The following is a 27,177-nucleotide window of genomic DNA, read 5'->3' on the forward strand; positions in this document are numbered from 1 at the left end:
AGGATAGAAAAATGTTTGCTCATTTAGGGGAGTTGGGGGGGCGCGACTTGTATAATTTGTTTTTGTCTGTTCAGACATGATTACAGAGTGATCTTATTTCTCTCTTGATCCATCATGGTCACACAGTGGCCTTGTCTGATGTTGATGATCTGTGATTGTTTTCTGCCCCAAAACATACCACGCTTATTTCTGACTCTGCACGTTATTCTCTACCTGGTAATCTCTTTCCCTGCAGGCTCTGATCACAGTGCCTCCTTCCTAGTCACGATCACACCCTTCTTTCTGAGCACTAATCAGTATCTGAATGACTGTTATTCATTTATTCATTTGTTTATTGTCACTGTAATTTAGCTTCATACATAAATCTGCCTCATAACTAAGGGCTCAATAAATATACACTGACTGAATGCCACTGGGCTCATTTCTGCTAATACAACCATAAACAACCAGCAGTTTCACTTTTCGTGTTTTTAACGTAGAAGTACAGCATTCTATAAAAAGAAGTAAAAGCGGGGAGTCAAAGTGAGTCTTGTATATAGAGTGCCAAATGTCTTGTGCGACCAGTCTGTTGGGATGTAGTAAGACTCCAGGACCTGAGACTTTTCTGTTTCTGAATTATTTTCTTTCTCGAAAATTGTATAGGATAACTAACTTCACGGTTTACTCTATTTTTCAGGAACGGATTACGCCCGGATTTTACTTCTGTAACCGCTTTTGGTTAGCCACAGCCTCGGGGTAGTAACCCTACCCGTTTGCGCAAGCGCCTGGTAGCGTATTCGCAGCGCCGAGAGGTTTACAATGCGCATGAGCAACTAAAATACATCCAGGCGGGAAGGGTTGCGCAGGCGCGTTTGGCAGACTCGCTAGGTGGGGCGCTCTTGGAAGCGGCGACCCAGGCATTTGGGGAGCCACGGAAGTCGTATTCTCTTAAATCGTGAGTTTCCAAGGGTTTGTTCCATGGCACGGGATTGTGAGGGGTTAGAAATGAATTCTGGACCGTGACTTCGCTCTTATAGCAGCGGAGTACCCCGGAACCCCCTCCTAGGATCCCCCTGGCCTGCGGCGGGAAAGTTTTGCGCCTGCGCACTAAGCATCCCGTTCGGTCTCGGGTCTGAGAGAGGAAGATCCTTCCCCGCAGAGCTCGCGATCAGCGCTCCTGTAGGGATCCCATTCATTCCTCCTTCCCTTCTTCCTTCCGGCGCTCGTGACCGGTGTGGTATCAGTTCTCCGCTAGTTTGCTTGCGGCCTGGAACGAGCTTTCTGGCTCTCCCTTTCAGTAGAGAAACGATTTCCTCCTGTTTTCTTGCTCAGGTCAAATTGCTCTCCCCACTAAGGCCTCCCCCTTACCTGCATACGCCAGAAGCCTGGTGCCGAGGCAAGGATGGTCCCGGGCACGCTGCCTCTGCATGCCCACAACCCCGAGGCTCCTCTGACTAGAAATTTCCCCTTTGGACCCCCTGCCGATATTTCTGGGATGTGAAAGTGAATAAAATGGGACCATTAGAACTAGCCCCACATTTTTTTGGCGGGGAGGACTTAGCATATGGTTCGTTTTCAAATGTTTGCCGCGTTAGGGACAGTGGCATACTTTAGTGCTTGGTTCCATGAGTGATTTAAACTTGTCTTCTCCGGTATTGTAATTTTCACAGCTGCTTTACTCCCCCTGTGGGCATGACCCCTTAGCTGGCATTTTTGCATCCCAGTTGTTTTGTGATGGAGTCGTCTTTGGGAATTCAGGTGGATGAACCCATGGCTTTTTCTCCCCTGCGTGAGCGGTTGCGGGCCGATGGCTCATTAAAAAAACATGAGCAGAATTTTAAGCTACCAGGTATGTGTGTCATTTCAAAGATGTACAGACAATTCTGTAATTTCGATTATTTTTAAAAACACACGGAACTTCCCGAGTCTTATAGTGGGTTGTGTGTATAAATAAAAGCATTTTTACAAATCAGTAAAGCTTCCTAAGATTTAGGACTGAATTGTATTTTAGAAGGAGGATTGTAGTCCAGCCGTGTCATTTTAACAGATGAAGTTGCTTCTAGTATTAGTGATTGTCGAAGAACACAAAGGTTTTGTTGATACCAAACTAAAGGTTCTCTTCTCCTAGATCTATGTTGTCATGTCTACTCACATTACATTAAGCTGAATTTAGAAATTGACATTGGAGGAATTTTGACTTAAATATTAAAAAGCAGCATTCAATGACAAAAAATATGTGAATAAAGCACTATATCTCAGTATACATCATGCAGTGTTATTTGGCTCTAACCCAGACCTTGAAGTGAGGAAGAGTTCAAATTCCTGATCTCATGCACTAAAATGTACACCTTCATTCCTGTTCTGGAACAGTTCCTGAGACATAGTAGATACTTAGTAAATATTTGTCAAATAGAGGTGTTCCAGTTAACTAGATTTTTTCCTAAAAGGTAGCTAAATCTTCCATCTTTGTCTTAAGCATATTTAGTGCTTGTCCAAAACATACTAGTTTTGAGTATTTGTCCATGATATGTATATATATTTACATACTACAAAATAGACTTTAATAACCCTATCCTAGAAAGATAAGACATCATGTGCTTTTGATTTCTGACTAAAACTAAACTCTGTAAGAATGAATACCCTTTCTGATGTCCCTATTTTTGGTGATAAAAACCACTATTATCCCATTTATTTAAGCTTAAAACTTTAGAATAATCTTCAGTTTATGCTTTGTATTAGCTTCCTATAATCCAGTCATCCAACTTTATCTTTTTTTAAATGTGTGGCAATACCTCTTCTTATTCCCACTTCCAATACGTTAATTCATTCCCTTACACTTTGCTCTTGAATTATAAGAAAGTTTCTTACCTAAACTGCCTGCTTTTACCTTTTTTTTAATCCTCTAGTGTGTGTTATACATTGCTACTAGAATAATCTTAAAATGCCACTTTCATCCAGTTTCATGGATGCTGTCCCTCTTCCCTTCCATTTTTCTTGCAATTACCTGTTTTTCATGGTCCAGTTTTCCCTTACTTCATTGGACACATAATACATAATACAGTCATTGTATTATTTTTCTTGTATTGTTCAGCACTCTATTTTGTATCTTTAATTATACTATGAGCTGCTTGAAGGCAGTTACTCCTGTAGCTCCTCATTTATGTTGTGCCTTATGCAGAATATGTGAATGGTCGTAGCATTATGTTCAGAGGAAAGCTGGGATTCTAATATTCTGGAAACCTGGGAAATAAAGAGTGGGGCTAATTTTATTCCAGATTTCTAAAGTTTTTGTGGCTTTCATGTAACTGAACATTATAAACAGTATGTTTGGTAATTTATAAGACATGTTGACATTTTTTAATATGGTTATAAAAGCTAACGTTATATCAGAAACATAACTTAAGTAAGGAAAGTAAAGCTGGTAAGGTCTAGGCATGTAACTGTCTCATGATCTAATATGATTTACTTTTTCTTGATGGAATTACTTTTAAATGATAGGACTTTTTCTATATCTTTATATTCCCAGAACCTAACAGCGTACATGGTAGGTTCTTGAAAATATTGAATGAATGGTTTAATGCAAGGATATCAAGTAAAATACTTAGTATAATGGGTGGATAGCATGGCCCTTTGTTTTGGGGTATTTGTCAGCTTTTTATAACTTATTGTCTGATAAAAATTATACATCCTTATTGAAGAAAATCTAGAAAGTATAGGAAACTAAAATGAAATAATATTACACTGTCCAAATATTGCCATGGTTTTATATTCCTTTTGTCTTCTGTGCATACAGGTATATTTACTTTAAAAATATTTTTTCCAATCACAGTCGACTGACAATATTATATTAGTTTCAGTGTACAACATACTGATTAGATACTCATATAACTTAAGGAGTGAACATCCCAGTGAGCCTAGTACCCATCTGACACGATAATTCTCTATGCTGAACTTTATATTCTCATGTCTTTTTTAATGCTTACCTGAGGATATGTTCATTGATTTGAGAGAGAGAGAGAGAAACATCAGTGTGGGAGAGAAACAGCAATCGGCTGCCTCCCAAATGCACCCCGACCAAGAATCAAACCCGCACCCTAGATATGTGCCTTAACTGGAAATTGAACCTGCATCCTTTCTTGTGTATGGGACAGTGCTCCAACCAACTGAGCCACCTGGCCAGGGCCATGACTATTTTTATAACTGGCGACTTTTTGGGATTATAGCCAACTTACTTTTAATCTCAATTTTTTACTTAGCAATATGTATCATGAACATTTTGTATGTAATGAAATATTTTGCAGCTTGATTTAAGATGACTGCCTAATGTTTCACTATATAGTATACTATAATTTATTTAATTGCTTTTTCTTACTGAACCACCACTAGATTGTTTTCCTGCTAAGGAAAACTAAAGTACCTGGTGGAGTATTGGACCAAATGTTTTTTTTTCATTCTTTGAGCTAGACTTTAAAAAAAACAAACTACTATATCTCAAATTTAGCAAGTGCTAAGGATCTATTCAGTGAAAGAATGAACTATAAACTTCACATACACTGTCTCTTCCATACTGTTGAACTGTACTGGAACACCTGCTTTCATTGTGTTATATGGATACTCTTAGCCCATGATTCTAAAATTGGTTATAGGTACTATCTTGGTTTGTCTGGAACAGATGTAGTTTATGCTTGCTGTTACAGTATAATTATTATCAGTGCCCATCTTACTTTCTAGAGTGTCTCAGTTTGGGCAAAATTATATGACCTTCCTAGTTATAGGAAGTATAACTAGGCAGTACAGAAAGCCCCAGAGTAAGCATGATAATATATTCCCGGAGTGTCAGTTTTACTCCATGGTAAGTAATTGAAAGCATTTCATTTATATGATATTTATTAAATATCTTATTTGCAAATACTCTCCTGGATGCTAGGGATAAATTACACATAAAACAGACAAAAATTAATGAGCTTAATCCATTGGAGAGAGAAAATAAAAGAAATAGAATACTCAAAACTGATTAATGCTTTGAAGAAATTGTAGAAAGGGGAGATAGGAAGTATTGGGCAAAGAGATTGTGATTTTAATCAGTTGGTAAGAGAAAGCTTCAATGTGGTAATATTTGAATTAAGACTTGAAGTTGGTGGAGGAATGAGCTTTGCAGTTATCTGGGGAAGAGCATTCAGAGAGAGGAAACAGCAAGCTCAAAAGCCCTGAGGTGGGAGTGTGCCTAGCATTTAGGAATAACTAGGTCTTCGTGACTGAAAGTGGAGGGTGATGCGAATGAAGAAGTGTGGAGAGAGGAGTAGTTCTTTGGCTTTTATGTGGAGCAAGATGTGAAACTTTTAGTGTATTTGAGCAAAATAATGATATGGTGACTTAGCCTTAAGAGGATCACTCTGGCTGCTGCCATACAAGACTATAGGCCGAGGGCCAACAAGCATGAAAGCAGGGAGCATAGTTCAGGAGACTATGGCTGTATTAAAGCCAACTTGGATATATTATGTAAAAGAAAAAACAAAAAGACCTTGATGTATAACATATGGACATTTAAATAATTTTTTGTAGCTTGTGGACTTTGTAGGGTCTTCCCACAGTCCTCAGAGTATATGTATTGATGGGTCTTGGCCATTAGTATTTTCCAGTTTTTGACATGAGTGTTCTCTTCTGCCGTCTGCTCTCATCTCCCACTTCAGAATTTGAGGATTTTGCATTCATTTTGGTTTTCAGAAAGTTTTACTGTTGTTTAATAATGTCAAAGTTTTCTGTAGTAACAGGAAACCTTAATATAAACATATTTAGTGTTTCATAAAGGTAGGTAAGTACATAAGTGAGTAGCTTTATGGAAGCACGTTAAGCTTACATAGTCATTCACATGGCTTGTGAATAACTTACTAAATATTCTTATACATATACTTTCTTTTAATTTTTGTTAAAGATTATCATTATTTTTAGAGGAGAAGGGAGGGAGAAAGAGAGGCAGAGAAACTTTGATGTGTGAGAGAAGCATCAGTTGGTTGCCTCTTGCAAGCCCCCAGATGGGGACCTGGCCTGCAACCCAGGCATGTGCCCCGGCTGGGAATTGAAACAGTGACCTTTTGATTTGAGTGATGATGCCCAACCCACTGAGCCACACCAGTCAGGACTTATCACATACGTTTTCTTTCTGGTGATTTCTAACAGCTAACCAGTATCTCTACTTCTAATTGCCTAAGGTGCTTATACAAAGGGAAATTCCAGAATGTTCATCTCATGGGAAAACCATAGACTTTTGTAGCTGGAAAGTAAAGTCCATCTAATCTAAACCCTTTGTTTTACAGTTTAAGAACTGACCACTCTGGTTTAATGATAGGCATTAAATTCAGATCTTTTAGATTCTTGGCTTTCTTCTCTATCAACACTGTCCAAAAGAAGATTCTGTAATAATGTAAATGTTTCTGTATTGTCACATGTGGCTGATGTGACTGAGGAAATTAATTTTTAACTTTATTTAATTTAAATTTGAATAGCCACATGGAACTAGTGGACAGTGGCAACTGTCATCCTACTACAAAGCTTTGCTGTTGTTAATCATTGTACACAATGACAAAACATGCACATAAACACTTTAATACATTTAATAATAAAAAAGACTACAAATAAGGTTCCTAAAATATTTCATCATATCTAAACATCATTGAGTGTTAGGTACTACATTTTATATACTACTCAGAAATGTTGCCAGTTGTACTATTACATAAGACTTTATCACCTAGAATGTTTTCTTTCATACTTAATGAAGAGTTTTTTTTTAGACTTAATTAGACAAATAATTGTATATCTCAGGTACGGACTTAAAAAGGAAAATAAACTTTTTTGCTATGTCTTTTCTGAGTCACTTTTTTGTATGCTGAGTTATTGATAGTCTACTTTTCCCCTCACAGTATTATTCTCTGTATATTACTGATACAGAATTTTTTTTGGATGAATCCATTTTTTTTTAAGCCATTGTTCATGGGCCCTTTAGAAGAGCCCAATTATTTGGAGCTTGCCTATATTCGATGATTTCTTCACGACCTCTACTGCGTCTTCCCTACCACCATTTGGCACTTGAGGGTTAAATATGAGTACCCATCTATGGTTTCTTGGATTTTATTTGAGTCACTGACACCTATTTTGTTAGCTTTGGTGCTAGCCAACAGTTGCAAGTTGCATCCCAATTTCAGAGTTGTTAAAATGTATCTTAGAATCAAAGAAATGTACTAGAAGAGGTACTATCAAATGGAAAGGCACCCATATAGTGCCCTTCCTGTGGCACTGGAATTTGAAGCTGGTTGAAATGGACACTCGGGAGGAAAGATTCTAGTGAACTGTGGGGACTCTGACTGTTACAAAGCCTGCTTTTCCCCTCCAGGCCTGGTTTTGGTTTCTAGAGTGAAGTAGTGTGGTAGCTGATAGTGAGGTGGCTTCTACTGTCCTTGGCTTCAGTCTGCTGTGATGTCTAAACTTTAGGGGTTTTTTGGTGGTTTTGTTTTTTCTGCAGCTATATCTGAATCACCATCATGATGGTAATAATTCATTTATTCAACAAACATGCCAGGCACTGTGCTAAGAGTTGAGTGTACTGTGGTGAATTATACAGACAGGGAGCTTTTATTGTTGGAACTTATATTCTAGTGGGAGGAGGCAGACAGAGAATGAATAAATAAACAGGATAATTTCATAGTAGATAAGTATTCCGAAGACAATAAACAGGAAGGCGTGAGTAATGGAAGGACTGCTAATTTAAGTAAGGTGTCAAAGGAGACTGTGACAACTGAGCCAGCCACATGGAGTTAAAAAGGAAGAGGGAAGAGGATTTCAAGCAGAGGGAGTAAAATAATATGAGCCAAAGCCCTGAAGAAATAGTAATGTTAATAACGAACAACAATAAGAATTACCACTATTATTTATTTAATATTTACTATGTGCCAGGCGTTGTGTTTAAAGCTTCTTCTACATTATGTTATTTTATTTAATCCTCACAGTATCTCAGTGGCATGGGTAATGTTACTATCTCAATTTTTTATAGATGGGGAAACTAAGGCTCACAGAGATAAGTTGTATGCTCAAGGAAGGTTGTACCAGCTGGTAAATAATGGGGCCAGGATTTTAACTTAAGCTGTCAATCTCCAAAACTGGTACTTTTAATTACTGTTATATTGCCTCTTGTATTGAAATGATGAAGCTTTTCTAGTCACCTATGAAGTAGAAAGGGGACAGGGTGTTGAGGGAAATTTAAATAAGTTTTCCTATTTTTCAAATGGGCTGATACAGTGGAAAGAATGCTGAACTAACCTGCTATTCTCCAACTCTTAATGTTCTTCGAATCTCTCAAATTATCCACTAGTCATCTTCCTCCTTAAAAAATCTATGGCTTTCACTTGCATTCTCTGCCTTTCCCTTCCTTGGCCACATTGAATTTCATTATTTGCCCCACCCTATTCTCCCCACAATAATCTATGCCTTTTTCCTTTTCCACGTCTTTGCATACATAGTTCCTTCTTCCTAAAATGCCTTCTTCCACATATTCTACTTGGAGAGTACTTCAAAATGCAGCTTAAGCTTCCTTGCACCTTCAGGAGAATTCATTTTTCTTCCCACTTCTACCTAGTAATATGTGCATTCCTCTATTATTGCAATTCTCATCTTGTATTAAGAGTAAGCTTTTAACATCTGTCTCTTCCACTAGAGTAAGCTCTTAGAGAACGGGGGCTGCACCAAATTTGTTAATTTTTTAAAATATAGCCATTGCTGAGCATTTGTTTAAACACAGTGTGTGTTAAATAAATGAGTCTGGAGACATCAGCAATACCTCTGTGAATTTGGGCATTATGATTTAACTTCCCTGAATGGGATTTCTTTATCTCCAAAATCAGGGTAATAGTTTCTGTTTTGCCGATAGCACAGTGTTGTTGTGAAGATCAGAAAAGATAACACATGCCAAAGTGCTTTGAAAATGTCTTAAACTTTTACACTGTGTGGAGTATTATGATAACTTAAAAAGTAGCTGATGCCTGGCCTAGATATTGGAATAAAATCTGATGACTCAAGTATAAAGTTTTCTTTTGTATCCCGTAGTTCATTGCATTTTGTAGTATTGCTTCTCCATATTTTAACCATGTATCTTTGTGTAAAGAGCTTGTATTTATTTAAAAGTAGCAATTTATCTGTTGTCTAGAGGGTACTGTTGGTAATGGGACAGTTTTTAAAAAAAAAATCTTTTTCGACTTTCCCAAGAGCTTTAATAGACTCTCTCTCTTAGGGAATACAGTGAATATATAATACATAAAACTTTCCCAAGCTCGTAAAATTTTATATCTTTAGGGGAAGGAAATAGTTTTCAAGAAGATTGCATTGTGTCCTTGTCCTGCCATCTAGTGAGCATAGCACACATAGTTTAGTTACTATTTTTTTAATTTAGTTTCTTCATTGTGTTATACTCTAGGTAAAGACAATGTATCTGTTAGTATGTTGTAATTCCAGAGTAGCAGAAACTGTGTGTGTGTGTGTGATTCTGGGTCTTAATCAGTTTTGTCTGTTAGTTCAAGAGGTATATGTGAGTTACAGCAACTTGATATGGTTTTAATTATTCTATCATGATTGTAAGACTTCTACTTGTTTATTTGTAAAAATTCATGTTTTAGAATTTATTTAATTAAGCTTTAACTTTAAAGTATACTCTCATTAATTGTAACTATAAATTTTTTTTTCCTTGATAGGTGTTAAAAAAGATATTGAGAAGCTTTATGAAGCTGTACCACAGCTTGGTAATGTGTTTAAGATTAAGGACAAAATTGGAGAAGGTAATTTAGGGATATATTTTATTATCTTTTTTTTTTCCCTTCTGTTTTCTTTGTTTAATTTTGATGTTTATTATTTCTTATTGAAAAATAAACTCCTTTTTAAAATATTAAGACCATGTTTATAGTAATATATTACTAGTAGTAATATAATGGTAACAACTCCCCCACACCCCAGAAAGAATGGCATAGAATAAATATTTATAGTAAAGTGAACAGTCCTATTTAATCCTTATACTTTTGCGTATATGATTAATGATAATTAATTGAAAAACAATGATTCAAATGGGGAGATTTGATAAAAGCACCTCAAATCTTTCTCCTCTTTATTTGCTGTTAGGTAGAATTGTACATTGTAACATACATGAAAGCTAAGACGGCAAAATATGAAAAGAAAGTGGTATAATACAAGATGGTCAGTATTAACATAAAAACCATTGATTGAATGAAGGGTGAATTTGGCAGACAGATGTGAAGACAATGAGTGGATAAAGATAATGGAGTTTTTTTGATGATTATATAGAGAAATGCCTAAATATTAAAAAATTTCCATATACTTTGTTGTTGCTTTTCACAAGGAAAAATGTTAGAAAAGTCTGGATTAGTGGTGGCAGAGAAATTAGAAGATGATATGATTTGGGATATAAGAAGTAGATCTTTACACCTTTTTCCTTATCTTTTTTGAACACTGACTTAATGTGCAAAAACTTTGTTCTGGAAAATAATGGTGTCCTAACAAATTGATTACTGTTTATGAAACGGGGGGGAAGAGGAGAATGTCCGAAGGCCAAGTAAGTTTGGAAACAATCGTGTGTATTGTTTCCTTTTGGTTGTTCATGATGAACACATTAAAGGCTCTGGAGAATTTTGTAATAAAAAAAACCCACAAAACTATCAATTTTTTGGTGATAGGCTTTAGTTAATGCTAAATTTAAAAGCCAAGGTGTTTTTGTAGGTTTTTCCCCCGCTAAGACTATCATTTCTACTTCTAACAGACCAGTATCTGAGTCTTAAAGTAATTTCAAATGATAATATTACAGAAAAATACTTGTTAGAATGGGTTATGACATTATGCTAACACAATCAGACAGATTTATGATAGAGCTTTGGTTTATTTAATATCATTTCCCCTAAAGAACTGAGGATAATTAAGAATTCATTAAAAATTGAAAATAAGTTATATTCACAGCTGTGTTTACTCTATGTATTCATTGTTATTAAAATAGTGATAGATTATGATAATTGTATGGGTTCTAAACAGTTTTTATGATCTTTTTTAGCACTGTTTTATTAACATTTTAAAAACCAAATATTGAAAAATCTAATAAATTGTTTTACAGGCACTTTCAGCTCTGTTTATTTGGCCACAGCACAGTTACAAGTAGGACTTGAAGAGAAAATTGCTCTAAAACACTTAATTCCAACAAGTCATCCTATAAGAATTGCAGCTGAACTTCAGTGCCTAACAGTGGCTGGGTAGGTGATTTAAAGACATTTTAATTGAACTGCCTGTATATAATTTTTAAGATTTTTAAGTAGTTATCTAATGAGGATAGTAATATTGTCCATTAATTAAACATATTTTTCAGTCAGTTGTTTGTAATTTGCTAGTGCTTTTCCTCTAACCTTGGAATGATTAGTTAAATTAATACTAATTTTTGGAGTTGATTTCACTTGAGGCTAAGCTCGACTTCCTGTTTTTTACCACTTTTTTTCCTCATCTTCCTGCCAAAGCATAAACCTTGGCATCATGGTCTAGATATTTTTTAAAATGTGGGGAACTCATGTTTCACATCTCCCCTGCTGTTGACAGCCTCATCTCATATTTTATTTTGAGCAACAGAACTGTCTGGCACGTCTTTCTCGTTGGTCTCTCTGCTAGGTAATTCTTATCAACATAACGGATATGATCTACCATCTCTTGTCCCCACCCCTTCCTGCTTCCATCCTGCCATCCTGCTTCCAGCTGCTCCATCATTTCTTCGTTCCCCTTGACAGTCAGACTTCTCAAAAATTATCTACATGTGCTGTTCTCACTGCCACACCCCGCATTCACTATACATAAATGTGGCTGCTGTTCTCTGTGCTAAACTAAAACTCCTTTAGGTGCAGTCAACCATGACTTAATTTTGCAAGTTCCTGTTTCTGTTCATATGAACTCTGGGCAGTTTTTAACATAATTGATTTGAACCTATCTTCTGAGTTATCTACTGCCACATACTTCTTTTTTTTCCTGCTGTATTTGGCCTTTTAGTTTCAATGTCCTTTGCCAGTTCTTCCTCTCCTTCCTGACCCCTAAATGTTGGAGTTACTAAGTGCTTGATCCTGACCTTTCTTTCTCTAGACCCTTCCTAGACTCCAGGATCATGTATTTCCATATGACTTTAAATACATAGTAACGATTCCTATTAAGTATATATCTAGACTCAGACCTCTAAACTGTGGATTTGTATATATCCACCTGCTTATGTGACATATTCCACTTGGGTACCTAATAAACATCTCAAACATGATATGCCAAAAACTAAATTTTAATCCATCTTTGCCTACCAAAAAAATCATATTACAACAACTGATTTTTATATGCCCGTCTCAGTGAATGGCATGACCATCTCTAGCCAGTTGTACAAGCCAGAAACCTAGTAATCGTCCTCAGTTTCTCCATTTTTCTTCTAAACCACATTCAACACCAAGTCTTGGCCACTTTGCCTCCAAAATATATATAAAAACTCATCCACATCCATTTTCTCAGCCACTACTTAAATTACTGTAGTAGCCTGCTTCTTCTCTTTCCTCCCCTAATCTCATGGTTGCAAAACAACCAGAGTAATCTTTAAAATATAGAAATATGTATGTATGTAATATAAGTTGGATATTGTTATTTCAACCACTCAAAAATCCTCCAATGCTTTCCCAGATTACTTTGAAAAAAATCCAACCTTGTCTCATGCCAGTCTCCCTTACCTCCCTCACTGTGTTCCAGTTTTTTAGTGTCTCACATTTGGCTCAAGAGCCTTCTTACCTCAGGGCCACTATTACCCATACTGTTTCTTCATTTAAGAAGACCTCTGACAGTGCTGGCTCCTCTTCTGAGCAAGAGCAGCACCACTTCAAAGAGGCCTTCCCTGAATTAAATTAGATTCTTTGTCACAGCACCTTTTGATCTCTTTTAAAACTTATAATCTGTTATTGTTACCTTGTTTATTATCTGATGGTAAACTCCATGAGGGCAGAAGTAGTGTTAATTTTAATTCACCATTGCATTCCTAATGTCTAACATAGTGTCTAGCAACTAACAGTGCCCACTAAGTACTTACAGAAAAAAGAAGCTTATTTCTTTGTTTCATCCTTCTGTTTTTTATAGAAGACAAGAGGATGAGATGGCCTCTCTAAGGCATGATTACATACATTCTTGTACCTTGAATGAGATCATTTCTTTTCCACACTTTAAATATCTCACTCTACCACTTTCTCTTTCCCTGTACTTCCAAACAGTGCACGCTAAAAAAGTCCTTATGTGATCTTGCTTCCCTTTTAGCTTCCACACTGGTTTTTCTTCTTTTCTTTGCCAGATATTTCAGGCAAATTGTCTTTATGTTCTAATTCTTTTGTATTCTCTTTTTCCCTCCTTAAATCCTTTTTTAACTCCTCCTTTCCACTTAAGTTGCTTTCTGAAAAATTACTGGTTAATTCCTCATTGCCAAACTAAAAGCCTTCCCTCTCCTCTTACTATCTTTGACCTCCACGATCACCCCTTCCTTCAAAACTCCTCACTTGGCTGACATCTCTGTCTGGGCTTTCTGCCCCTTCCTCCTTATTTTGCCCTTCACCTTGAAACTTTTCCAAGGTTCAGTTTTTTCTTCTCTCTAGTCATTTTTACTCATTTATGTATCACTTCTCTGTAATTACTGTCATGGACTTTTCACTTAAGATTTAGTCATATATCTAGAAATCTATCAACATGATGAAGTCTTGGTTTTTGAAACTTCTTTATCTGATTGTATTTTATTGGTATTTATGTTGTTTTACTCACTTACGTTCAAAGCCATGGAAATCAACTTGACCCTGTTTTCCTCATCTTCTTCATCTTTTATGAGATGCATTGTAGCATAGCAGTTAAAAGCATAGACCTGGAACAAACTGCCTGGATTCAAATCCTGGCTCCATGACATACTGGTTTAATGGGGAACTTCCTTAACCTCTCTCTGTCTCAGTTTCCTTAGAAAAGGGGGAGGAAATGATACCGCCATTCTCTCAGGGCTGTTGTGAAGATTAAGTGAATTTGTTAATAGATGTGAAGTGCTTAGATTCAGACCTTGGCATATACTGACTGCTTAATAAATGTTAGCGGTTTTTAAAATAATTTCTTACTCATACTATCCTATCTGCTACTAATCTTGTTAATTCTTTTATTAATTATTATTATTATTTATTTTTAGAGAGGTGAAGGGAAGGAGAGAGAGAAACATTTATTGGTCTTCTCCTGCACACCCCCAACTAGGGACCTAGCCCACAACCCAAGCATGTTTTCTGACTGGGAATTGAACCAGTGACCTTTCAGTTTGCAGGCCAGCACTCAGTACACTCAGCCACACCAGTGAGGGGGTTAATTCATTTTTATTCATCATTTTTTCATTCTGCCACTCCTCTAATTAAAATGATAATTATATAATGTTTGAATTATTATAGTAACCTTATAAATATAATGGTGATATTTTTGTTTTTAAAAAATATTTTATACAAGTCAGTTGAATGTGTATAATATCCTGTATGATGATAGTTTTAAGTTAGTCTTCTAACATTATTTATGTATTGCTAAAATTGCATTTTAAAAATATAGGCATAAAGTTTTCCATTTATTTGACCTTTCCTCTAAAGTTTACTTTGCATTTTTTCACTAGGGGGCAAGACAATGTCATGGGAGTTAAATACTGCTTTAGGAAAAATGATCATGTGGTTATTGCTATGCCATATCTGGAGCATGAGTCCTTTTTGGTAGGTTTTGATCTTTCTGGAGTTTTTACTAAGTATTTAATTGAAAAAATTTTATGACCTTATTTATAACTTTATTTTAGGACATCTTGAATTCTCTTTCCTTTCAAGAAGTACGGGAATATATGTTTAATCTATTTAAAGCCTTGAAACGTATTCATCAGTTTGGTATTGTTCACCGTGATGTTAAGCCCAGCAATTTTTTATATAATAGGCGTCTGAAAAAGTAAGTATGGAAAGTTACCAGAAAATATTTATACTTGAATGAATTTGTGCTATGGGATCCATCTCTTACACTAAAATATACTGCAACAAACATGCACAGATTTTGTGTGTTTCAGGTTTTCATCGTGATCGGAAAAGGGAATATAATGAAGAAGAAGATAAAATTGTATTAGTAAAACAATGTACATCATTAGATGTTCCATGGCTTGGTGGAACTAGCACTCAGTTAAAAGAAACTTAGAAAGGGTCTAGTCCTTTTTGACTTTACACATTTCTCTTTATCTCTGAGCCATTTATCTATATTTGTTTTCTATTAAGTGAGGGGATTGGACACATGATGGCCAATTTCCTATTTTAACACTTAAGTTTTGTGTTTATATCTTTTATGATGATATATGTATACATAGAGGCATTGCAAACTTATATGTTACTGTTCATTCACTGGAACATAGTAAGTGTGGTAAGAAGAATAGAACTATAACTTATCTCCTTGGGCCTTTCTATTCTTGAGTTTTTTCTTAAATTTTCTTTAATTAAATCACATTTTAAAACTGAAAGTTATTTGCTATGATGACATTTCTGACACCTTCAGAGAAGAAAGGATTATGTTTATATCTTGCATTCTTTGTCTGCTTTATAGTACGAGCCATTGGAAAAAGGGGAAAAAGATTTGTGTGTGTGTATGTGACATCTTTCCTTAATTTTTAATTCTAATTAGCTATTAAATTTTTACATTGTCTATAAAACTTACTTTCTTTTTTCAAGAATGTTATAAATTCTTAATTGGTCACCAAAAGAGTTACAGTTTCTGTATGAATGTAGATCAAGGGTACTATGATGTTACTAAGCTTTAATTGTTATAGAGAATTAAAAACTTACTTTTGTTTCTTAGGTACGCCTTGGTAGACTTTGGTTTGGCCCAAGGAACCTATGATACGAAAATAGAACTTCTCAAATTTGTCCAGTCCGAAGCTCAGCAGGGAAGTAGTTCACAAAATAAATCACATGTAATCACTGGAAACAAGATTTCCCTGAGTGGCCCAGCAGCACCTAAGGAGCTGGATCAGCAGCCCACCACAAAAACTTCTGTTAAAAGGCCCTACACAAATACACAAATTCAGATTAAACAAGGAAAAGATGGCAAGGTTCTACCTCTTTTATTTCTTAAGTACTAACAGGGTTTTAGAAATGTACTACTTCATCCAACAGAGGGAGATAGAATACTAGGATAATACTTGCAATTTAAAATAATTTTTACATTTGTTATATAGCCAGTTGATTAGATTTTTTTCTAAGATTTATAATGGACTGTTTTCCTATTTATTTATTTATTTTTTTTGCTTTCCTGTTTTAAAACTGAAATTTACTTGGTAGATTTATGATGTCTTGGTCATTACAATTACATGATATAACAGAAATGGAAAATAATAAAATTTCCCTGCATGTTTTAAAGTTCAGATTAATTATACTTTTTACAAGAAAGCATTAGTTACAGGGGAAAAATTCTGAAGTGTCTATCTCCATTTTAGCTGCACCGCAAAATATAACATCCATGCAGGTGGTTTTTGAATTTTTTTAGTTTATATATTTGTGGACTATGATAACATTGTATGGGTGTTAAGAGTTCTGTCTAGAATATTTTCTCCTTTCACAGAAGTGTTTGGTGCCTGAGAATGACTTGGATGCAGCTGTTTTTGTTTCATGTCACTTAACTCTTTCAAAACTATGGCAGAGTACAGCTGGCAGAAAGTGTTACAGATATAATCCTTATTGTCCTTGTTTTTGTTGGTATTGTAGGATGGATCTGTAGGCCTTTCTGTCCAGCGCTCTGTTTTTGGAGAAAGAAATTTCAATATACACAGCTCCATTTCACATGAGAGCCCTGCAGTGAAAGTAAGTAATTAGCTTATTAGTGCAATCATCAGTTAGTCATACACTGAAGAAAATTTAGGGAATGGCTAGATTATCATTTATTAGGAAGTTTTTAAAAGTAGAGTTTTGCTTTGGCAGAAAGTATTGCTTGCTTTGAGTATCTAGTCAACACTTTTATCCATGTTTTTTTCCCCTGAAAACTCCTGATGGAATTTTTTATTAGCTGACTGTTGTTGCTCTTTCTCTAAAGGAACATTGGGCATTAAGCCCTTTTCTCTCACTGGCTAGAATGTGAGCTCCCAACAACTAACACATTCCTGACACAATTGATAGTGTAAAGATGTTTGTAAAGTTTATAAAGTTGTTACCAATGTTAAATTATCTTAAATTGACTTAAAATATCCTGTCACAAGCTAGCTGGCATGAGCAACAAATTACAACTTTGATTTTAGCCGATGTAATTGTGCAGTTTACAGTTCTGAAATGGAGTTAGACACTAGAACGTAACTTGTGTAAGTCAAATATTTACCAAACTAGGACTAATTAGTAAATTTTAATACATTTATTCAACAGGAAAACCTAAAAGACCTTAAATGTTTTAACAGACAAAAGTATTTGTTTATAATCCAGTAGCACATTCAGCAGTTTTAACAGTTACGCACTTTGCTGTACTAGCATTTGAAAGCATCAGTTAAATGTCAAGAAAATAGAAAATACGGCTTTTCTTTTACAGCTTATGAAGCAGTCAAAGACTGTGGATGTACTATCTAGAAAGTCAGCAACAAAGAAGAAGGCCGTTTCTACAAAAGTTACGAATAGTGGTGTGATGAAGAAAAGTACCAGTTCTTACCCAGCTAGCCAGACCTGTGACTGTTATGCAACAGATAAAGTTTGCAGTATTTGCCTTTCAAGGTAATGTGTTTTGATGGTGCTATAAAATCACCACCATGCTGCTAGACAGGATTAGAAATTGCATTGATTTTGTTAGATAATTGATTCAGTGAGTGAAAGTGAGTAACACAGTCCTGTGAACTGCATAGGCACTGATTGAGAGCAATACCTTGAAGAGCTATTGTCATACATTGTTCTTTTGACATGCATATGCTCTTCGAAAAACACACATGCTCTTATATTTTTTGGTGGGGGAATAGTCTTTTTGGAATTTTAGAATGGTACATCTTGCTCGTTTATTTAATTTTTTGTTTTTCTTTCTTTATTCCTGCCAATGTAGAATAACCAGATAAATAATAGAGCTCTTCTCTTTACTTCCACCCACAACTCTTTGCCACATAAATTTTTCTTTTCCTTCAGGACTTAGCTTTCTTGAGCCTTTCCTGATTAACTCAATAAATGAATTAACAAGTATATTAGTGAATAAGTATTACTCCAAATAGAAATGAAATTTCATACCTCTGAATTCCTGTTGAATTCTGTTTTTCTATTATGGCTCCTATTATCTATTACCTCTTTTTATACCTGGAAGTTACCTTAAAACCTTTCTGGAATAAGGCCCGGGAACTATTAAAAGATGGTGGAGAAGGATCTGTGGAAGCAAAATTTAGGATTTTCGTCGCATTGGATTATCATTGACTTTATAATAACGTCTATTTATATAGATATCAAGGCAGAATATACTGTGAACTAAATGGATAAATGTTACTTTTTGATCTAAAATAATCAAACTTTCACATAATTAGGAAAATCTTATTTTTTCATCAAGGCGGCAGCAGGTTGCCCCCAGGGCAGGTACACCAGGATTCAGAGCTCCAGAGGTCTTGACAAAGTGCCCCAATCAAACTACAGGTATGTTGCACTAGAAATACAGTACCCAAATAAAATTTATATTTTATTTTATGATCTTATCTATTTATGACTAATATTTGAGGTCTGCTTTTAATTATGTAAGTGGTTCTAGCACTGTTTATGAAAGTTTCTAATCCTAATTTTCTTTTAAAAAACAATTTTTTAATAGATCACATTTTAATTATTTACAAGATGATTTTACTAGGAATTTTGTTAACATCATCTTTGTGGCGAATAAATTGTGTTTAGTAGTCGTTGCTAACCTAAGACTTGGCAGAATTTTATCTATTTGCCTAATACCTCAAAAGTTTTCTGTGATGCACATATGATTGTGTGTTTCATTAAAATTATTTTTTGTTATTGTGAAAGCAGTGTAATAGCATTAAAAAGGTTTTTGAAAATTAAGTTGTCATGGAGCTGAAACCCAGAAACATCTTACTGAGTAAATGAATCCTACCATTCACTAGGATTGTGGATGTTAAAGAAATGCTTTCTTTCGTTGTGTGTATTCTGTGTTTGCTGATGATAGGAAAAATGAGTGAAACTATCTGCTTATACTCTAGTTAGGGCACATTGTCAACTAATCTTAAAATAACTCAGTGAATATGGTTACAAAACTTTATATAGTATTTTAGGGATACCTAAACTACTGTTAATTGAAAGGATTTTGGAAGAAAGTTTATGACGGGCAAACCTCTGAGAAGACAGTGTAAGTTAGGGTGGGGGTTGGCAATCGAGGCATGAGCAGAGGAATTCATTAAAAAGCATAGTCTAATCACATAGGAATCAAAAGTTTAGTGTAGCTAAAATATAAGATGGAAGTCAAGGAGTGATGAGATATAAACCTGTAAAGAGGTAGACAAGGTCAGATCACATTTGTTAAATGGCTTGGACTGTATCGAGTAGGTGTTAAGAGTTATGAAGGGAAAGAGATGGTAATTTTTCTAGATGGATTATTCTGGCATGTGTGCAGAGAGGATAGATTTCGGAGAGGATAGATAGTGGTGGCCTGCAGTGGCCCAAGTGAGAGAGGATGAAAGCCTGAATGAGATCCTTAGTAATAAGAATGAAAAGAAGAAAAATGAATGATTGGAAATGCAGAGCTTAGTGGATACTAGGGTGTGGGGAGGTGAGGGGGAAGGCCTCCGGGATGTTTATCAGATTCCTAGCCTGGGGACTTGATGGACACAAGTAACCAAGGTGGAGAATAAAGAAGCAGCAACTAATTTACAGGGAGATAGAAGGTTGGAGTGTAATTGGTTTGAGATATTTTGGGGGTATCCAGATAGAGATGTTCAACAGAATAAAAGTAAATCTTAAGCTCAGGGAAATCTGATTTGGAAATTCAGTTGGGTGTCATTGTTATATAAATGGTAGTTGAAGCCATGAAGTGGACGGGCCAGTGAAGGGAAGTGTAAGGGGAAGAGGTTGAAGTTCTGGGGACTCAGCACTTACCACTTTAAGAAAACTCTGAAGGAGCAGGCAGAGGTGCAGAGGGATCCAAGAAAGGCAGGTGATGCAGTGGCCAAGGGAACAGAGCAAATTTGGTGTTACTGGGAGGTCAACAATTAGGAGAGATGTACCGAAAAGAAAAAAAATATTTTTTTGAACGTGAAGCTGAGAGCTGGTCTTAATTTTAACTGCCAAAATTCTGGAGAATCAAGTTTTTGTGAAAGAGTTAGTACTTGACTAAAGAAGACTTACTACTTTTCAGTACTTTTCTCTAAAATGAACCACTTTTACTACTGTGGTATATAATTTTTGAGGAGCATCTAGATTTTTTCCCACATAGCTATTTTTGGAATTTTTTTTTTTTATCTTCTACAATGTTTTCTAATGAACTTTCTTCTAAATTTACCAAGAGTGTTGCTCTAGGGAAAAAAAAATTGTATTGAGTATTAAAGATATTAGACTAGAGATTCTCAATCCTGAAATTATATTAAAAGCACCTTGGGAACTTTAAAAAAAAAATTGATGCCCAAGCTCTATTTTAGAATAATGAAATCAGTCTCTGAAGGATTGTGCCTGGGAATCAGAATTTTTTAAGGCTCTCAAGATGATTTGAATGTACAGTAAAGGTTGAGAACTACTAATGTAGATGATAAAAGTATAAATTTGGCAATTTTTTAAAAGTTTGTTTTCTGTTACAGCAATTGACATGTGGTCTGCAGGTGTCATATTTCTTTCTTTACTTAGTGGACGATATCCATTTTATAAAGCAAGTGACGATTTAACTGCTTTGGCTCAAATTATGACAATTCGTGGATCCAGAGAAACTATCCAAGCTGCTAAAACTTTTGGTAAGCAGTTTTATATTATAGGACAAAACAAATGCTTTTGATTCTCTTCTACAAATTACTGTATTTAATAAGTTATTATGAAATATTCTTTATAAATAAACATGCTGTATTCATAAAGTTTTCACATGTTAGAAAATTTTTCAGATGCTTAAAAATTAATTGCATCGTTTAAGAAAATTTTTTATCACTTCTATATATCTAATTATTTAATCTTATCAAGCACAAAGTGCTACACTTCCCCAGTATTTAAAGTGTAACTATATAATCTTAAAAAAATAAGGAATAAAATCCTAATTCCCTGTAGTTGTGATTTGACTTTATTGCATAAATATTTTTAATAATACTTTTAAATTTGTGTATTTAATGTGTCTTTAAGCATTGGATGCTTTGGGGCCTGCCTTAAACAATCTTAGTCTATACTAACAAGTAAACATTTCATTATAATACAGTGTAGTAAGTATGATAAAATGTGTGTAAGTTACTAGGTTTCTTAGGGCAAGTGTAGCAGAAAAGAAAATGAACGGAACACCTTTACTGACGTAGTTGTGTTGTAAGTGTACAAGGCCAAAAAAAACCCCCCAGAATTATCTTCTGCAAGGGGGGCCCCTTGTAGTGCAGCTTCCCCCGCTAGGTGAGTGTTCTAGGCACCCACCTGTATCAGTGCACCAGGTAGCTGGTGATATGGTGAGAGGCTGTGTTAGACTTCAGTGAATTTTTTTTTAAGACTTTCAATGTGTTTGCGTATTTTATGATAGGCGATTTATGAACGCACCTGCCCACACCATACTGAATGTTCAGTGGTTTTTGACCAAAAATGCTATGCCCCACTCTCCCTACTTCCGATCTCGCCCTCTGTGATGAAAAAAGTCCCCAACAGGAGATGTTTTGCTGATGTGGAAAAGATGAAACAAAAAACAGCAGAAGCACTAAAAGGCATCAAAATCCATGGGTTCAAAACTGTTCTGGGCAGTGGAAAAATGTCTCGATAGGTGTATTGCATCAAATGGAGAGTACTTTGAAGGTGACTGAAGTTTAAACATGTAAGAATAAATAATTTTTTTCATAAATTCCAGGTTTTTTGGGTCTCCCCTCATGTATTGGACATGGGAAGTCATCCCCTTAACTACACAAAGTTCTCACAGTTCAAGACTGGGATATACAATGTACATAATAAGGCACCTGAGAATTACTTCAGCGTTGCCCTGGCCAAAAATCTGAACTCAAATGCCCACCTGTGTTTATTCCCTATGCACAGTTATGTTGATACTTTTCAAAGTGGATGGGTGTGACTTAGTCAGCATGTTATCGTACAACATAAAACACCCCTTTGGGATAGAATTTCAGTCAACCCACTTCAAGAGTAGCTTGGCTACTTTGTGCCCAGCCCCAGAATCATCAGGTTTTAATCAGGTGCAATCAGAATTATCTGAGCAACTTGAAGAAATACATATGCTTGATGAAAGCATAAATGGATAGAACAACAAATGTATGTTTCTCTTTCTTTTTTTCCCCTTTCCTCAAATCAAATTTAAAAAAATACAGAAAAAAAAAGAAATATACACGCTTGTCTCACCCCATCTGTTCTTGGAAAATACAACTCAGAAAAATATATGTAGGAAGGGCCCACACTAGTTTATAAATAAATAAATAGGACCACGACCTACTTCTAAGAAAATAATTGTCCCTTGCTTAGGTACCAATGCTGTGATCTAATTCACCAGAAAAACCTAGTGGTGGTTTTAAAGAAAACCTTGTAATAGACACTTATCAAGAAATGTTTCTGCAGCAAAGTCAACCCAAAATTTGTGACTTTCTTGGACTTGTTAAGAGAAAAATTACTATTTTACCCTCTTCTGTGTCCTCTATGTCCCCTTTCTCTCTGGTAATCATCTCAGTGTTGCCTGTGTCTGTGAGGGTATGGATTTTTTGTTTGTTTTTTGCTTAATCCTTTTACCTTTTTCACCCTGCCCCTCCCCTCTGACAGCTGTCAGTCTGTTCTCTGTGAATCTGTTTGTTTTGTTTTTTTGTTTATTTTGTTCATTAGATTCCGCATATGAGTGGAATCATATGGTATTTCTTTTTCTCTGATTGGCTTATTTCACTTAACATAATGTTCTCCTGGTCCATTCATGCTGTTGCAAAGGGTAGATTTCCTTTTTATTGCTGTGTAGTATTCCATTGTATAAATGTTACCACAGCTTTTTTATCTACTCATCTACTGATGGGCACTTGGGCTGCTTCCAAATCTTGGCTATTGTAAATAATGCTGCAATGAACATAGGGGTGCATATATTCTTTCAAATTAGTGTTTCAGGTTTCTTAAGAGAAATAGCCAGAAGTGGGATTGCTGGGTGAAAAGATAGATCCATGTTTAATTGTTTGAGGAAACTTCATACTGCATTCCACAGTGGCTGCACCAGTCTGCATTCCCACCAACAAGTGCACAAGGGTTCCCTTTTCTTCACATCCTCGTGAACACTTGTTTGTAGATTTATTAGTGATAGCCATTCTGACAGGTGTGAGGTGATATTCACCGTGGTTTTAATTTGCATTTCTCTGATGATTAGTGATGTTGAGCATCTTTTCATATGTCTACTGGCCTTCTGTATGTCCTGTTTGGAGAAGTATCAGTTCAGATCCTTTGCTCATTTTTAAATTGGATTATAAAAGAAAATTTTATCTAAGGAAAATAGTGTGAAGTAATACATACATACAGGGGGGAAGTGATCATAAATAGAAAGCAAGATTGATACCTTGGAAATTTTATTTTTATATGAGTATGTTTATTCTCAGCTGATTAAGAAAACTTTTATCTACTATTGAATAACTTTGTGAGAAGTTTTTAAAAAATGTTTATCAGAGAATATCAAAACATTTTGTTGAGCTAAATCTTCCCCGTCTGTAGTCGCAGTTATAATGAGTACCAAGTATAATGTCTGACGCAAAAATATTCCAGGGCAAGTGTCATGTAGCAGTAAAAGGCTTTTAGAGATTTATTGTTGTAATGCTTGTTATCCATAAAAAAAATAATGCTATATAGCACTTGTCTTAGTTTGGCTAGTATGCCTTTTATAGTTAGGTCAGTCAAATCTTACTATCACTTTTGAATGGAGGACTCAAAACTTTAGCAGTCATAACTGTGTTATCTTTTATGATTCAAAGAAATGACTTCCTTAAGATTAGCAGTGAGAATGCTTTTAATTCCCTTCTATAACCTGCCCCAGGGTCCTCAACCATTAGAAGGGGCCGCATGATAGATTGTCATTATGTATATGTTGAGTTGTGGCAGATAAATTGAAAAGGTGGTCGTGGCTGGTGGCTTGATTGGTTGGAGCATTGTCCTCTACACCAAAGGGTTGTGGGTTTGATTTCTGGTCAGGGCACATATCTAGGTTGCAGGTTAGATCCCTGGTCCCAGGGTGTGTACAGGAGGCAACCAGTCAATATTTCTCTCTGGCTCTCTTCCTCTCTCTCTCTCTAAAATCAGTAAACGTATCGTTGGGTGAAGGTTAAAAATTTTTTCAAATGAAAATTTTGTGTATTCATTCAGAAATATTTATTGGGACTCTGTGTGTGCCAGATATTATTGTTGAGTCTCTGTTCTCATTGAATTTAAATTCTGGAAGGGAAGACAAAATAAACAAGTATAACTGTCATATAGATTAGTGGTATTGAGAAAGATAAAAGGGGAAAGGGAATGAAGAGGACTCAGTTATTTTGGATAGGTTGGTCAGGGACAGCATCTATAAGATGTGATATTTGAACAATGACGTGAGAGGCTGAATAATGCCTTTTTGTTTAGTCCAACCATCATTAATTGAGAACCTAGTATGTAGCAAATTTGTCTAGGTTATGGGGGATCAAAGATAAATAAGATAGTCCCTATGTTCAAAGAGTCCACAGTCTACTAAGTGAGACAGGCATACATTTTATCAGTTACAACACAGGGTAGTAAAAGTAGTAGTAGAAATCTTCACAGGATGCTGTAGAAGTTGAGAATAATCAACTCTCTAAGGGGGTCAGTTGTCACAGAGGTAATTCTTGAGGTGAGTGGAGTGTCCTGGGCACATGGGCAAGAGCAGGGCATCCTGGCCAAGACGGACCATGTAGTCAAATTCATACAGAATTTGCAGCTGATTAAAGACTACAGAAGGACATGATGAAGCTGGAGAAGTTGACAGAGTCATGTGAGTCCGTATCTGAATAAGTCACTCTTTTGTACTTACTATCTCCCACTTTATGATTTGGCCTTCAACTGTGCAGCACAAAACACAACCTAAAATAGCATGTGGTGCTCTATCTCACACTCACTATAAATATATCCACAAAGCAATGGTTGGACTTGCGTATTTCATATGAGAGAGACTTCGGGTTTGAGCAAATAATTAAATGTGTGATTTTTCTCTTTTAGGCAAATCAATATTGTGTAGCAAAGAAGTCCCAGCACAAGACTTGAGAAAACTCTGTGAGAAGCTCAGAGGTATAGATACTGCTGCTCCCAAAGTAACAAGTGATATACAGGGACCTGCTCATGACCCAGCTGTTTCAGAGAAGACTGACCATAAAGTTTCTCACCTCAGACAAGCACCTCAAGGACAGCACTCAGGAAATTCATTGTATAAAGGGCACAGAAATGGCTGTGGGGGTTGTTTTGATGTGAACACTACCAATTTAGAAGGCTGGGACAAGGTACCTGATGAAGCTTATGACCTGCTTGATAAACTCCTGGATCTAAATCCAGCTTCAAGAATAACAGCAGATGAAGCTTTGTTGCATCCTTTTTTTAAAGATATGAGTTTGTGATTATTGTTCTTCATTTACTGTTTGCTGTTGTGTATTGTGAGGTAGGGTGGAAAAGTTCTTTGTATAGCCATAAATTCTTGATTAGAGAGCAGGGCAGGACGAGTAATTTATTTTAAAGTTTCAGTATTTGCTCTTGTAGCAGATTATAAAATATGGATTAAGATTACTTGTGGTGCCTGGGATAGTTCTTTGGACTAACAACATGATCTTTTGAGCTAGATCTCCTCAAAGAGAATAAGCACTTTAGCTTCCCTAATTACTTGTCATTGCCATATGCAGTTTTAGCCTAGTATCTTGGGGTTCAAAGTGCAAGTCCGAAAACTCATGGATGTGTTAGGGGTTAAAGGAGCCAAAAGACTTGCCTTATTGGTTTCTTTGAACATGAGCTATGCATACCTTTGGAAAACTCAGCCTGGTACTGTAACCATTCCATAGGTTAAGATAATTTCCTTTTCTAGAGGCATATATTATACCTCTTATGAACACTAAAACAATGAGAAAATGTTTAGGGGGTATATCACATAGAATTGAGTTGAATTTATCCATTTTAAAAAGTATTTTGTGAAAGCATTTATTCTGTGAATTGCCATTTTTAAAAAAATGGTTTCTCTTGGTTTTTTTGCTTTCTCTACCTGCAGCTTACACATTCTCCTTGGAAATTATATGGTGCTTTCCACAAAGTTTCTGGGTGCTTTGTTAAGTATTGCATATGTTTACAGTTGGAAACTTAAAATAACGCATACACTGGTTGATAATGGGAAGCTGTAGGACTAAGATAAAGACCAGTACTCCAGATTCTTTTCTTTTTCTCTTAGTGTGTATGGTGGTTTGTTTGTTTGTTTGTTTGTTTTTTGGTTTTTTTTTTTTTAATACCATGATAGGTATAATTAGGTAGCTGTTAAAAGGAAGAGTAAACACAAAATTGAGAATATTATTGGAGATTTTCCTCTGCCTAAAGCCATCCAGATCTCTGTTTTGACTAAGTTGGTCCTGCTCAGAGAAGGTTGATTACTGGAGTCTTGACTGGAGCGGAAAGAGATAATGAAGTAGGCAAAATAGAAGACCAAGGATAGAAGTTTATGTATTACTTAATTCCAAAACGATTTATCAGTGTTAGTATATCCAAATGTCTATGGGAAATAAGTCTGGGGATGTTGATTTGTTGAGAAATTTCCCATTATTAGAAGTTGTAGAGTATAAAACCAGCCTAGGGACGTAAAACATTCATTTTATTTTGAATGTTGAAGTCACTATGTCTACCTACTCCATTTGGTAAGTATGGTATATATATGTAAGCCATTACCATTGATCTGCTCTGTGTTATGCTGTAATCTTAACAACAGAACAAACTTGAATGTTTTTTGAGTTTGTATGGTTAATAAAATTAC

General features: G+C 35.7%; 1 protein-coding gene across 1 annotated transcript; it reads left to right on the plus strand.

Moving 5' to 3' along the window:
* The first annotated feature begins 851 nt into the window (after positions 1 to 851).
* On the plus strand, positions 852 to 26,370 carry CDC7 (cell division cycle 7). Its single transcript, XM_054592055.1, has 12 exons — positions 852 to 934; positions 1,650 to 1,828; positions 9,714 to 9,797; positions 11,135 to 11,270; positions 14,696 to 14,789; positions 14,870 to 15,012; positions 15,904 to 16,156; positions 16,809 to 16,904; positions 17,617 to 17,795; positions 18,604 to 18,686; positions 20,837 to 20,986; positions 25,398 to 26,370. Exons 2-12 carry the CDS (start codon positions 1,714 to 1,716, stop codon positions 25,787 to 25,789), a joined length of 1,725 nt encoding a protein of 574 aa, XP_054448030.1. The 5' UTR covers positions 852 to 934; positions 1,650 to 1,713; the 3' UTR covers positions 25,790 to 26,370.
* The last annotated feature ends 807 nt before the right edge of the window (positions 26,371 to 27,177 follow it).

Source organism: Pteronotus mesoamericanus, unplaced genomic scaffold (assembly GCF_021234165.1).
Source record: "Pteronotus mesoamericanus isolate MK-2021 breed Mesoamerican mustached bat unplaced genomic scaffold, CSHL_Meso_final scaffold_31, whole genome shotgun sequence".
Classification (NCBI taxonomy): Eukaryota; Metazoa; Chordata; class Mammalia; order Chiroptera; family Mormoopidae; genus Pteronotus; species Pteronotus mesoamericanus.